The 14447-nt window shown below is 48.7% G+C and overlaps 1 protein-coding gene and 1 long non-coding RNA gene across 3 annotated transcripts in view; one reads left to right on the forward strand and one right to left on the reverse strand.

Moving 5' to 3' along the window:
- Positions 1–14447, reverse strand: part of LOC309656771 — a 115051-nt gene that overhangs the window by 45055 nt on the left and 55549 nt on the right. The window lies entirely within an intron of this gene.
- On the forward strand, positions 11222–14124 carry LTC4S (leukotriene C4 synthase). 2 transcript variants are annotated; one of them, XM_082453627.1, is made up of 5 exons: positions 11222–11419; positions 13201–13300; positions 13400–13470; positions 13560–13641; positions 13987–14124. In XM_082453627.1, the coding sequence occupies exons 1-5, from the start codon at positions 11362–11364 to the stop codon at positions 14111–14113; spliced, it is 438 nt and encodes a 145-aa protein (XP_082309753.1). In that variant the 5' UTR covers positions 11222–11361; the 3' UTR covers positions 14114–14124. The 2 variants fall into 2 exon arrangements, with proteins under 2 accessions (XP_082309753.1, XP_082309752.1); XM_082453626.1 differs by having other exon boundaries at positions 11249–11419; positions 13872–14124.

The following is a 14447-nucleotide window of genomic DNA, read 5'->3' on the forward strand; positions in this document are numbered from 1 at the left end:
AGATTAATAGTCTTGGATCAATGTTCGTCTCCTGGTTTTCATCACAGTACTGTTGTGATGTAACATGCTAACTTTTTTTTTTAACATCTTTATTAGAGTATAATTGCTCTACAATGGTGTGTTAGTTTCTGCTGTATAACAAAGTGAATCAGCTATACGTATACATATATCCCTATATCCCCTCCCTCTTGTGTCTCCCTCCCACCCTCCCTATCCCACCCCTCTAGGTGGTCACAAAGCACCAAGCTGATCTCTCTGTGCTATGTAGCTGCTTCCCACTAGCTATCTGTTTTACATTTGGTAGTGTATATATGTCCATGCCACTCTCTCACTTCGTCCCAGCTTACCCTTCCCCCTCCCTGTGTCCTCAAGTCCATTCTCCTTAGTTGAGGCCTGTGGGATCTAGTTTCCCGACCAGGGATGGAACCCAGGCCCCCTGCATTGGAAGCACGGAGCCTTAACCACTGGACCACCAGGGAAGTTCCAGTCAATATTTTTTCTCTGTGACGCCTCCTCCTGCACCCTACGCCGCCTTCCTTCCCTAGCGGGGGAGCGCTTCCGCGCGCTGAGCAAGCCCCCGGAGTGGGCGCGGTGGGAAGGCCATTGGTCGCTTCCCCTACCCGCAGACCAAGAGGCCAAGTCAAAGTCAGCGGGGGCCTGGGGTGGTGGTGAAGCCGAGCCCTCCGAGTCCGCAGGGTACGAGGGGTCGAGGGGTCGGCTGGGTACGGGGCGCTGCCAGAGCCCCTGCCTCCGCGCTTTCCGGCCGGCTCCAGCGACTGCTGTGGGGCCTGGCGGAGTGGGCTGTGGCTGCCCCCTGGGGCCCCCAGGGGACTGCGCGGCGCCGCGTCCCCTGCCGCGCTCGTTACCGCTGACGCGGCCAGGAGGCGGCAGACCGTACCCGCCGTCGAGGCGGCCGTGCGGTACTTTGGAGGGCTCCGCCTGCCTGGCTTTTGTGCTATTTTTTAAAAACAACTTTATTGAGGTATAATTTACATACCATAACATATGCCCATCTTAAGTATAAAATTCAACGATTTTTGGTGAATTTACCGGGTTGTGCAAAGTTCACAACAATTCAGTTTTTAGAACATTTTCATCATCCCAGTAATGCTCCCGGCCCCTGGCCACCAGTGATCTGTTTTCTGTCTCTATGGATTTGTCTTTTCTGGACATTTCATATAAAGGGAATCGAACGATATGTGTTTTGTGTCTGCCACAACTTTGAGTAATGTTTTAGAGGTCTTTGTACTATTTTAGTGGGACAATTGGTGAAACTTCAATAAGATCTGTAAAATGGCTGATAGTATTGTATCAATGTTAATTTCTGAGTTTACATAATTGAATTATAATTATATAAGATGTTAACATTAGAGGAAGCTGGGTGATGGGAAATGTGTGCTATTTGTGCAACTTTTTTTTGTAAGTAAAACAATTTCAAAATAAACCTCTTTTTCTTTTTTTTTAAATTTAAGCTTAGGGTGTGAGTTGTGCACTGCTTATGATTGTCTATGGTACTGAGATAGTGGTTTCTTTTCTTTTTTTTTTTTTTTTTTCTTTCTATATAATTTTATTTAGAATAAACAGGACAACATTTTAGACAACAATCCAAAAGGTCCCTCCACCTAATTTTTTTTTTTTCACACACACACACTGTATTTTATTTTTACAAGAGATAAATAGACTGACACCAAGCATTGTACATGGATGACCACAACAAAAGCAACAATGATTGCAATTACCAAACATGAAACACACTCATACTATGTCATAATATTGACATTCAGTCCAGTAATCCTCCACTGTAACAGCTCCTTTACTTTGCAGTGAAAATTGATTTGTATATTCTTTGCCTCTGAGTCCTTGTGGGATTTTTTTTTTTTAAATTCAGACAGAAAGTCACAAAAATTATACTCATCCTCATCAGTTCACTCAGTCCCATGTAATTAATTGTTTTTTTTCATCTTGATCTTTTGTTAGCACTTTTATGAGTTCATCAGTTTTTCATCAGAGTTCTGAAAATGCTTATTCATTCAGTTCAGCAGTACAGTCAGTTACCAGAAACCTGTACTTGTCAGAGTCTTTTCCATGAATTTCTTGAAGATGAAACCCTTTTATAGGAACATATTTGCAAAATCATCAGAGTACACCCAGAACTGTCTGTAAATGACAAAAGACTTAAAAATGACCACAGTAAAAGATTTGATGAAAGTTCCTAATAATGCAGTTGACAAGAAAATTAGTTATTTCTGAGATATACATTTTAAAGTAATAACTAGGATTATTACTTATAACATTATACCAGAACATATAAGATTTTTAGAAATTTCATGTAATGTCTGAAACATTTATATTAACATATTTCCATACATATTTCCATACAAATACAAGATTTTTAGAAATTTCATGTAATGTCTGAAACATTTATATTAACATATTTCCATACAAATAACCCAATGAAAGTTTAGTATTAGTTGTTTTGTTTGTTTTTTTATACTGCAGGTTCTTATTAGGCATCAATTTTATACACATCAGTGTATACATGTCAATCCCAATCGCCCAATTCAGCACACCACCATCCCCACCTCACCGCAGTTTTCCCCCCCTGGTGTCCGTATGTCTGTTCTCTACATCTGTGTCTCAACTTCTGCCCTGCAAACTGGCTCATCTGTACCATTTTTCTAGGTTCCACGTACATGCATTAATATACGATATTTGTTTTTCTCTTTCTGACTTACTTCACTCTGTATGACAGTCTCTAGATCCATCCACGTCTCAACAAATGACCCAATTTCGTTCCTTTTTATGGCTGAGTAATATTCCATTGTATATATGTACCACATCTTCTTTATCCATTTGTCTGTCGATGGGCATTTAGGTTGCTTCCATGATCTGGCTATTGTAAATAGTGCTGCAATGAACATTGGGGTTCATGTGTCTTTTGAATTATGGTTTTCTCTGGGTATATGCCCAGTAATGGGATTGCTGGACCATATGGTAATTCTATTTTTAGTTTTTTAAGGAACCTCCATACTGTTCTCCATAGTGGCTGTATCAATTTACATTCCCACCAACAGTGCAAGAGGGTTCCCTTTTCTCCACACCCTCTCCAGCATTTGTTGTTTGTAGATTTTCTGATGATGCCCATTCTAACTGGTGTGAGGTGATACCTCATTGTAGTTTTGATTTGCATTTCTCTAATAATTAGTGATGTTGAGCAGCTTTTCATGTGCTTCTTGGCCATCTGTATGTCTTCTTTGGAGAAATGTCTATTTAGGTCTTCTGCCCATTTTTGGATTGGGTTGTTTGTTTTTTTAATATTGAGTTGCATAAGCTGTTTATATATTTTGGAGATTAATCCTTCGTCCGTTGATTCGTTTGCAAATATTTTCTCCCATTCTGAGGGTTGTCTTTTCGTCTTGTTTATGGTTTCCTTTGCCGTGCAAAAGCTTTGAAGTTTCATTAGGTCCCATTTGTTTATTTTTGTTTTTATTTCCATTACTCTAGGAGGTGGATCAAAAAAGATCTTGCTGTGATTTATGTCAAAGAGTGTTCTTCCTATGTTTTCCTCTAAGAGTTTTATAGTGTCCGGTCTTACATTTAGGTTTCTAATACATTTTGAGTTTATTTTTGTGTATGGTGTTAGGGAGTGTTCTAATTTCATTCTTTTACATGTAGCTGCCCAGTTTTCCCAGGACCACTTACTGAAGAGACTGTCTTTTCTCCATTGTATATCTTTGCCTCCTTTGTCATAGATTAGTTGACCATAGGTGCGTGGGTTTATCTCTGGGCTTTCTATCTTGTTCCATTGATCTATATTTCTGTTTTTGTGCCAGTACCGTATTGTCTTGATTACTGTAGCTTCGTAATATAGTCTGAAGTCAGGGAGTCTGATTCCTCCAGCTCTGCTTTTTTCCCTCAAGACTGCTTTGGCTACTCAGGGTCTTTTGTGTCTCCATACAAATTTTAAGATTTTTTGTTCTAGTTCTGTAAAAAAATGCCATTGGTAATTTGATAGGGATTGCACTGAATCTGTAGATTGCTTTGGGTAATATAGTCATTTTCACAATATTGATTTTTCCAATCCAAGAACATGGTATATCTCTCCACCTATTGGTATCATCTTTAATTTCTTTCATCAGTGTCTTATAGTTTTCTGCATACAGGTCTTTTGTCTCCCTAGGTAGGTTGATTCCTAGATATTTTATTCTTTTTGTTGCAGTGGTAAATGAGAGTGTTTCCTTAATTTCTCTTTCAGATATTTCATCATTAGTATATAGGAATGCAAGAGATTTCTGTGCATTAATTTTGTATCCTGCAACTTTACCAAATTCATTGATTAGCTTTAGTAGTTTTCTGGTGGCATCTTTAGGATTCTCTATGTATAGTATCATGTTATCTGCAAACAGTGACAGTTTTCATTCTTCTTTTCCAATTTGTATTCCTTTTATTTCTTTTTCTTCTCTAATTGCCATGGCTAGGACTTCCAAAACTATGTTGAATAATAGTGGTGAGAGTGTACATCCTTGTCTTGTTCCTGATCTTAGAGGAAATGCTTTCAGTTTTTCACCATTGAGAATGATGTTTGCTGTGGGTTTGTCGTATATGGCCTTTATTATGTTGAGGTAGGTTCCCTCTATGCCCACCTTCTGGAGAGTTTTTATAATAAATGGGTGTTGAATTTTGTCAAAAGCTTGTTCTGCATCTATTGAGATGATCATATGGTTTTTATTCTTCAAGTTGTTAATATGGTGTATCACATTGATTGATTTGCGTATATTGAAGAATACTTGCATCCCTGGGATAAATCCCACTTGACCATGGTGTATGATCCTTTTAATGTGTTGTTGGATTCTGTTTGCTAGTATTTTGTTGATGATTTTTGCATCTATATTCATCAGTGATAGTGGTCTGTAATTTTCTTTTTTTGTAGTATCTTTGTCTGGTTTTGGTTATCAGGGTGATGGTGGCCTCATAGAATGAGTTTGGGAGTGTTCCTTCCTCTGCAAATTTTTGGAAGAGTTTGAGAAGGATGGGTGTTAGCTCTTCTCCAAATGTTTGATAAAATTCACCTGTGAAGCCATCTGGTCCTGGACTTTTGTTTGTTGGAAGATTTTTAATCACAGTTTCAATTTCATTACTTGTGATTGATCTGTTCATATTTTCTATTTCTTCCTGGTTCATTCTTGGAAGGTTATACCTTTCTAAGAATTTGTCCATTTCTTCCAGGTTGTCCATTTTATTGGCATAGAGTTGCTTGTAGTAGTTTCTTAGGATGCTTTGTATTTCTGCAGTGTCTGTTGTAACTTCTCGTTTTTCATTTCTAATTTTATTGATTTGAGTCTTCTCTCTCTTTTTCCTGATGAGTCTGGCTAACGTTTTATCAATTTTGTTTATCTTCTCAAAGAACCAGCTTTTAGTTTTATTGATCTTTGCTATTGTTTTCTTTGTTTCTATTTCATTTATTTCTGCTCTGATCTTTATGAGTTCTTTCCTTCTGCTAACTTTGGGTTTTGTTTGTTCTTCTTTCTCTAGTTCCTTTAGGTGTAATGTTAGATTCTTTGTTTGAGATTTTTCTTGTTTCTTGAGGTAGGCTTGTATAGCTATAAACTTCCCTCTTAGAACTGCTTTTGCTGCATCCCATAGGTTTTGGATCGTCGTGTTTTCATTGTCATTTGTCTCTAGGTATTTTTTGATTTCCTCCTTGATTTCTTTAGTGATCTCCTCGTTATTTAGTATTGTTTAGTCTCCATGTGTTTGTGTTTTTTACGTTTTTTTCCCTTTAATTGATTTCTAATCTCATAGCCTTGTGGTCAGAAAATATGCTTGGTATGATTTTAATTTTCTTAACTTTACTGAGGCTTGATTTGTGACCCAAGATGTGATCTATCCTGGAGAATGTTCCGTGTGCACTTGAGAAGAAAGTGTAATCTGCTGTTTTTGGATGGAATGTCCTATAAATATCAATTAAATCTATCTGGTCTATTGTGTCATTTAAAGCTTCTGTTTCCTTATCTATTTTCACTTTGGATGATCTGTCCATTGGTGTAAGTGAGGTGTTAAAGTCCCCCACTATTATTGTGTTACTGTCGATTTCCACTTTTATAGCTGTTAGCAGTTGCCTTATGTATTGAGGTGCTCCTATGTTGGGTGCATATATATTTATAATTGTTATATCTTCTTCTTGGATTGATCCCTTGATCATATTATGTAGTGCCTTCCTTGTCTCTTGTAACATTCTTTATTTTAAAGTCTATTTTATCTGATATGAGTGTTGCTACTCCAACTTTCTTTTGATTTCCATTTGCATGGAATATCTTTTTCCATCCCCTCACTTTCAGTCTGTATGTGTCCCTAGGTCTGAAGTGGATGTCTTGTAGACAGCATATATATGGGTCTTGTTTTTGTATCCATTCAGCAAGCCTGTGTCTTTTGGTTGGAGCATTTAAACCATTCACGTTTAAGGTAATTATTGATATGTATGTTCCTATGACTATTTTCTTAATTGTTTTGGGTTTGTTTTTGTAGGTCCTTTTCTTCTCTTGTGTTTCACACTTAGAGAAGTTCCTTTAGCATTTGTTGTAGAGCTGGTTTGGTGGTGCTGAATTCTCTTAGCTTTTCCTTGTCTGTAAAGCTTTTGATTTCTCTGTTGAATCTGAATGAGATCCTTGATGGGTAGAGTAATCCTGGTTGTAGGTTCTTCCCTTTCATCACTTTAAGTATATCATGTCACTCCCTTCTGGCTTGTAGAGTTTCTGCCGAGAAATCAGCTGTTAACCTTATGGGAGTTCCCTTGTATGTTATTTGTCGTTTTTCTCTTGCTGCTTTCAATAATTTTTTTTTGTCTTTAATTTTTGCCAATTTGATTACTATGTGTCTTGGCGTGTTTCTCCTTAGGTTTATCCTGTATGGGACTCTCTGTGCTTCCTGGACTTGGGTGGCTATTTCCTTTCCCATGTTGGGGAAGTTTTCGACTATAATCTCTTCAAATATTTTCTCAGGTCCTTTCTCTCTCTCTTCTACTTCTGGGACCGCTATAATGCGAATGTTGTTGCATTTAATGTTGTCCCAGAAGTCTCTTAGGCTGTCTTCATTTCTTTTCATTCTTTTTTCTTTATTCTGTTCTGCAGCAGTGAATTCCACCATTCTGTCTTCCAGGTCACTTATCCGTCCTTCTGCCTCAGTTATTCTGCTATTGATTCCTTCTAGTGTAGTTTTCATTTCGGTTATTGTATTGTTCATCTCTGTTTGTTCTTTAATTCTAGGTTTTTTTTTTTTTTAAAGTATTATTTATTTATTTATGGCTGTGTTGGGTCTTCGTTTCTGTGCGAGGGCTTCCTCTAGCCGCGGCAAGCGGGGGCCACTCCTCATCACGGTGCGCGGGCCTCTCACCATCGCGGCCTCTCTTGCTGTGGAGCACAGGCTCCAGACGCGCAGGCTCAGTAATTGTGGCTCACGGGCCCAGCTGCTCCGCGGCATATGGGATCGTCCCAGACCAGGGCTCGAACCCATGTCCCCTGCATTGGCAGGCAGACTCTCAACCACTGCGCCACCAAGGAAGCCCTAATTCTAGGTCTTTGTTAAACATTTCTTGCATCTTCTCGATCTTTGCCTCCATTCTTTTTCCGAGGTCCTGGATCATCTTCACTACCATTTTTCTGAATTCTTTTTCTGGAAGGTTGCCTATCTCCACTTCACTTAGTTGTTTTTCTGGGGTTTTATCTTGTTCCTTCATCTGGTACATAGCCCTGTGCCTTTTCATTTTGTCTCTCTTTCTGTGAATGTGGTTTTTGTTCCACCGGCTGTAGGATTGTAGTTCTTCTTGCTTCTGCTGTCTGCTTTCTGGTGGATGAGGCTATCTAAGAGGCTTGTGCAAGCTTCCTGATGGGAGGGACTGGTGGTGGGTAGAGCTGGCTGTTGCTCTGGTGGGCAGAGCTCAGTAAAATAATCCACTTGACTGCTGATGGGTGGGGCTGGGTTCCCTCCCTGTTGGTTGTTTGGCCTGAGGCAACCCAGCACTGGAGCCTAACTGGGCTCTTTGGTGGGGCTAATGGTGGACTCTGGGAGGGCTCACGCCAAGGAGTACTTCCCAGAACTTCTGCTGCCAGTGTCGTGGTTTCTTTTCAACATAATGGTTTGGCTGACCTTTCCACTCCCAGAGGTCCTTGGTGAGCTCAGTTTCCAGGATGTTCCTTAGGGCCATGTAGGGGCTAGTACAGAGGGCATGGGTCCTGGGTCACCAAGGCATGTCCTGCAGGGGTTTAGGGAGGGGCTTTTTCACTTCCCTCCGATGTTGGCTCCTCCAGGGCTGCTGAGGGGCGTGGGTGGATGGCCTCTGCATGGAGGGCCTTATGCTGGACGTCTATCAGCCTGAGCAGGCCCAGTCCAGGCAGGGCCCTGAGAGGCTGGGCAAGCTCAGAGGGAGGGAGGTGCAGACCAAAGGATCTGGAGAGGGTTTCAGGGGCTGAGACTCCAACAAGTGCCTGGACATCTGCCCAGGGACTTCCTCAGAAGCTGCTGATGTTAGGCCTCAGCTTCCTGTTGCCAGGGCAAAAGGGATAAGCTCAGAAAGGAGTCTGTCTAGGTCTCAGAGGAAATGAGAGCTTGTTAGAGAAGAGAGCCGGAACACGTGCAGGGACCCATGGATGCACAGCAGCCCACGGATGAGCTCCAATACCATCGCAAGCACATTGAGTGATGGGATCACAGCATGGAGACACAAAAGTTTCATGCAGGGGCTTCCCTGGTGGTGCAGTGGTTAAGAGTCCGCCTGCCAATGCAGGGGACACGGGTTCAAGCCCTGGTCCGGGAAGATCCCACATGCCATGGAGCAACTAAGCCTGTGTGCCACAGCTACTGAGCCCGTGCTCTAGATCCCGCGAGCCACAACTACTGAAGCTCGTGTGCCACAGTTACCGAAGCCTGTGCGCCTAGAGCCTGTGCTCCGCAACAAAAGAAGCCACCGCAATGAGAAGCTCCCACATTGCAACGAAGAGTAGCCCCTGCTCGCTGGAACTAGAGAAAGCCTGCGCACAGCAACGGAAGACCCAACGCAGCCAAAAAAAATAATAATAAATAAATAAAATAAATCTATTAAAAAAAAGTTTCATGCAAACACACTGGCACACAGCCCACCCACGGGCCATGTGTCCCACCCTTCAGGCGGGCCTGGCTGGGGCTGGAGGGGAGACCAGAGCAGGGGTCTTAAAGGGCTGAGTGGGCAGAGAGAGGGCTGGAGGACGCATCTGGCATCCAATCCCTGGCACTTCTTTCTCTGTTTCCGAGCATCTGTCAGTCATTTCCACATCACTGAGCACCCACTACTGCTAAGGTAAGACCTGTCCAAAGCAGGGCACAGACTTGGAGACCCAGCCCTGCTCTTGAGGAGCCCCCAGCACACCCAGCTGGTTCCCTGGGGGCAATGATGGACAAAGGGCATTCATTGGGTGTTGGCCAGGTGATGAGAGGCTAAAAGGGATTCTTGGGGAGCCTAACAGGCAACAAAGCCCTCAGGCTGGAACCCAGGCTTGAGGGCAGCAAAGAAGGAGGCCAGGTGGGCGGCAAGGACAGAGCTCCCAAGGTCATATGACCCTGACGTGTGGAGACTCCCCAGAGTGACCAGGCAGCAGAGAGCCAGGGCATTATGGTGGCCCACCACCCGGTGCAGCAGCGGTTGCCCCAAGGACCTAGCTGCTCTGTCCCTCCCACAGCATGGCCTGTGCTTGCTTGCTTCTGCCTGTGCTTGTGTACCAATCTGGACTCTGTCACTGCTAACCAAAACCCACTTCAAACCAGCTTGAGCAAAAAGGAGAAATGACCGTCTTACAAAATGGAAAGGCTGAACGGCCAGGGCTTTATTCCAGGCAAGGTGGCCCCCGGGCTTCAGGATATAAGCCACCTCTATCCTCGCAACCTAGCCCTATGTTGGCTCCATCTTCCTCAGGATGGCGAGCGGCCATAAGTGGCCCTCAGTAATCTCCCTCCCCGTTCTGAGTTCCCTTTCCCAAAGTTCTAAGGAAGTTTCCAGAACTGCGTCTCACCATCCTGAGTCAGTCTTGGCTCACACAGTCAGTTTTGGCTCACATGTCCATCCCACAGGCCTGGGAGGGGCGGGAGGCAGCTCTGTCCAGGCCACAGAACCTGAGTGTAGGTAGGGTTGGGGCCTCAGGAAGGAGGGATGCTGGGCAGGCAGAAATGGCAGGTGACTGTTCCAGGGCCAGAGGTCCCAGAGGCGGTAGTTTCACCCATCCCAGTGGGCTCACCCACCCTGCCAGGACAGCCAAGTGGCCCTTGGGATGGCCTGAGTGCATGGAGCCCAGGCAGCTGCAAGACTGTTGGGCATCAGGTTTCCTGGAAGGGAGCAAGGACGCGGCTGTGCCCAATATGGGCTGGTTGCCTGGACTACCCTGCAGTCAGTCGCATGTTACAAAACAGCCCCAGTTGGGGAGTGGGAAACAGGTGAGTGGCTATGTGTGGATCAGCAGGGAGTCAGGGCCAGGAACCTGGGAGGAGCCCATGACCTGTGGCCAGGTGAGAGATGACTGGGGCAGGGTGGGGCTTGGAAGGTAGCACTGGGGGTGGATTTGAGAATGAGTGGGACTTGGTGATATTTAGGAAGTGGTGGCAGTGGGTGGTTCAAGTAGGAGCCTGACACCAGACCCAGGACAAGAGGAGGTCTGGAGGGCCAGCTGGGACCTGCTGAGGATGTGGGGCCTTGGGGGACACTAAGATCACATGACAGCTGGAGCAAGCCTAGGTGGACAAGGGGTTCTGCCAGCACAAGGCTAGGCATAGAAGGGACAAAAGGACTGGGAGGAGGTGGCCGGGCTGTCCCCAGGCGGCTGCTCTCTCCTGCCCAGGCTCCATCTGGCCCTGGTTTCCTCTTTTTTAAAAAAATGTATTTGTTTTATTTATTTATTTTTGGCTGCATTGGATCTTCGTTGCTGCATGTGGGCTTTCTCTAGTTGCGGTGAGCGGGGCTGCGCGGGCTTCTTATTGTGGTGGCTTGTCTTGTTGCAGAGCACGGGCTCTAGAGCGCAGGCTCAGTAGTTGTGGCGCACGGGCTTAGTTGCTTCGCGGCACGTGGGATCTTCCTGGACCAGGGATTGAACCCGTGTCCTCCGCATTGGCAGGCAGATTCTTAACACTGCGCCACCAGGGAAGCTCTGGCCCTGGTTTCCTCTTGCTCAGCCTGACCAGGCCATGGTCACGCCCCCTTCCCCAACCCCCTCCACTGAGAAGGGGCGGGGAGAGCGGGCCACTCTTCCTCTCCTGGGCCAGCCTCTGAGCAGCAGACAAGGGTGATAAGAGCCCCACAGCTAGCCCTCTCACAGGCCAGCCTGGCCTGACAGAGCCACCGGCACCATGAAGGACGAAGTGGCTCTTCTGGCCACTGTCACCCTCCTGGGAGTCCTGCTGCAAGGTGGGCTGGCTTCTGCTCCGGCGGTGGGTGGGCCTTGGACCCCTGCAGTCTGCCTTCTGCCCTCCAGGCACTGGGGAGGTGCTGGGGTCCAGGCCCAGGTGAGGGACAGCCCAGACTCCTGGTATGAAAGCTCTTCTGGCCCCCACCAGAGGGCTGAGGGGCTTGCACTTTCCCCAAGTGGGGAGGGGGAAGCCCTGGAGGGGTGTCTGCAGGGCAAACTGTGAAACCCTGGGCAGGGACCAAGGCTGAGAGGTACCCAGCCTAGGGGATGGGCAGCGAAATGGAAAAAGGCCCCTGAGGAACAACTGAGGTAGGCATGTGGGCTGCCTGGCTTGGGGTTGGAAGGTGGCCCCTCAGCCAGCATAAAGAACCCTGGAGGAGGGCAGGGGCTTTCAGGGAGCAGGTGGGGCATCCAGCTATGTTGGGCTCTAGGACCTGAGCAGCGGGGCAGGGTGCCAGGATGAATGGGTGTTCTGATGGTGAGTACAGAAGCGGGACAGCCATGGGCTTGATGTAGCCCTACTCCAGCTGATCCCTGCCCTCTCCAGCGGTCCCCTCTCTGGGTGTCCCAGTGGGAGGGCCCCATCCCCTGGCCCTGCCTTCAAAGTCACCCTCTCTATGCTGGAACCATGTGGAGCTAGACAGGGTTGAAACCTGCTTTTTGGCCCCCAAAGGTGCCTGCTTGGTGCCCTTCTCAGACCAGCCCTAGAGACACATTCCTGGGATAGATATTCTGGCTTTGGGGGACACCATTGCCTCTCACTGTATGGGCTAGGACAAGACACAGCCTGGGGCAGGGGCCCTGGAGTGGCTGAGCAGACAGGCTGACTTGATCTCCAGCCATACCAGTAAGCTTGGCCCTCAGCCCTTCCTCATGTACACTGTGCTGGCAAGGCCACCCTTGGTATCCACAGTGCACTCAGGTTGGGGTATGTCTGCAGAGGGCCTGGCACCAAGGGCACCAGGGCCATGGGACTTGCAGGAAGATAGTTGGAGACACCCAGTACTGGGACTGTTTGTGTGGTGGGCACCTGGCCTCAGGCCAAGAGAAGGGCTCCTGTGCACTCAGACCCTCAAGGGCCGGCCCACCCTCTGTACCCACCCATGTTGGAAGGGAGAGGGGCAGAGCCCTGGTGGCTTGGGGTTGGACTAGAATAGTCCCAGCCGTAACCACCTGGGCGCAGAGGAGAGGGTGTCTGTCAGATTGAGGCAGAGCCTGAACAGAGAAACTGAGGCAGGAACCCACACTACTGTTTGGAGGCACAGCGACCCAGGCTTGGTCGGGAGGTCCCTCCTGGTGAGCTCTGTGGGTGGCGGAGCAGAGACGGTTGGCCACAGGGTGTGTGCTCCTCTGTACCTGGAAGGATGCAGCCAACTCTGACCTCAGGTGGCACTCCCATTCCAGGGACCTGGGCCAAAGTCCATGCCTAGAGGGTGGGAGTTGGACATTTGCCTGTGTTTTGCAAGTGAAATGATTCAGGAGCAAAGTCCTTCTGCGGGCAGGTGTCCTGTGGCGTGTCATCCCCTTCCCCTACACTCACTGGTCTGGACAGGGCCTCTCAGAGCCCCAGGCCGGCACCCTGCCCTCCCCACTGAGTGTCGTGGACACAGGGCAAGCTCGGAGAAGAGCAGGGGCCGGCGGTCCCCTCGGTCGGGCTTTTAAAGGGGAGTCGTGACGAGCAGGGTGTGGAGCTGGGATAAGAGAAGATGCGCGGCCAGACTGGAGGCGGGGCCGGGAGTCTGGGTGCCAGATCTGACTCCGGCAACACCTCCTCCCCCAGCCTACTTCTCGCTGCAGGTGATCTCGGCGCGCAGGGCCTTCCGCGTGTCTCCGCCGATCACCACCGGCCCCCCGGAGTTCGAGCGCATCTACCGAGCCCAGTGAGGCGCGGTGGGAGGGCGCGGGGCGGGGAGCTAGGCAGCCCCGGGCGCTCGGAGGCCCCAGGCCGGCGCCCTCATGCCGCTCCTCCCCCACCGCAGAGTGAACTGCAGCGAGTACTTCCCGGTGTTCCTCGCCACGCTCTGGGTCGCCGGCATCTTCTTTCACGAAGGTCTGAGAGCGGGGCAGGGGCGCACGTACTAGAGCCCCGGGGGTCCCCGCATCAGCGGGCTCACTCCACCCCTCCCTCCCCTTTCCCAGGTGCGGCGGCTCTGTGTGGCCTGGTATACCTGTTCGCGCGCCTCCGCTACTTTCAGGGCTACGCGAGATCTGCGCAGCAAAGGTGAGAACCGGGGCGGGGCTCCCGGGAGGTCCACCAGGGCGGGGAAAGGTGGCTTGGCTTGTGGGCAGGGTCTTGACGGCAGAGGCCGCAAGCGAATGGCGGGCCGGACCAGACGACTGGTTGGAGGCGGTTCCCTTTTGGGGGCAGGTGGGCGGGCCCTGGTGGAGGCGGCCCGTAGGGTTGGGGTGGGGCCATTGCCCTGCCCCGCCCCCGCTGAGCACCGCCCGCAGGCTGGCCCCGCTGTACGCGAGCGCGCGCGCGCTCTGGCTTCTCGTGGTGCTGGCGGCGTTTGGCCTACTCGCCCACTTCCTCCCGGCCGCGCTGTGCGCCGCGCTCCTCGGACAGTTCCAGAAACTGCTGCAGAAGGCCTGAGACAGAGGACGCTGGGTGGGCGGAGCTGGAGTTGAGACGGAGCCTCCTGGAGGACGGGGGAGGGTGCTCGCCCCCATCCCAGTCTCTCATTAAAGCGTGATCTCGAGTGCACTCTCTGGGTCGGAGTGGGTCGCGCACTTCGGGTTGTAGAGCTTGGAGGGGCCTAGGTTCAGGCCACAGCTGTCTGTCGGGCTGCGGGGCGGCGGGGCTGCGGAAGGAAAGAGGCCTCTCCTGGGCAGGGGCTCGATCGGGCCCTGGGTCCGGTCCTCTCCCGCCCTGCTCCCAGGCGCTGTTAGTCACACATCCTTTCCCGCTGGGGCTCACCCCACGGCTTCTCCTCCCTGCGGTCAGCGCTCTCCTCGCCTGTCCCCCTCCTATGAGGCCTGCCTCTCCACTGACCCTCAGCCGCCCTATTCCTCATACCCTGGACTAAA

Source organism: Balaenoptera physalus, assembly GCF_965194825.1.
Source record: "Balaenoptera physalus genome assembly, chromosome: 3".
NCBI classification, from domain to species: Eukaryota; Metazoa; Chordata; class Mammalia; order Artiodactyla; family Balaenopteridae; genus Balaenoptera; species Balaenoptera physalus.

Excerpts from the sequence above, each read along its gene's own strand:
- LTC4S (XM_082453626.1), top strand. The coding sequence starts at position 11,362 with ATGAAGGACGAAGTGGCTCTTCTGGCCACTGTCACCCTCCTGGGAGTC. Across the intron at positions 11,420-13,200 it reads CCTGGGAGTCCTGCTGCAAG|CCTACTTCTCGCTGCAGGTG; the intron begins GTGGGCTGGCTT and ends CTCCTCCCCCAG. Across the intron at positions 13,471-13,559 it reads CGGCATCTTCTTTCACGAAG|GTGCGGCGGCTCTGTGTGGC; the intron begins GTCTGAGAGCGG and ends CCCCTTTCCCAG.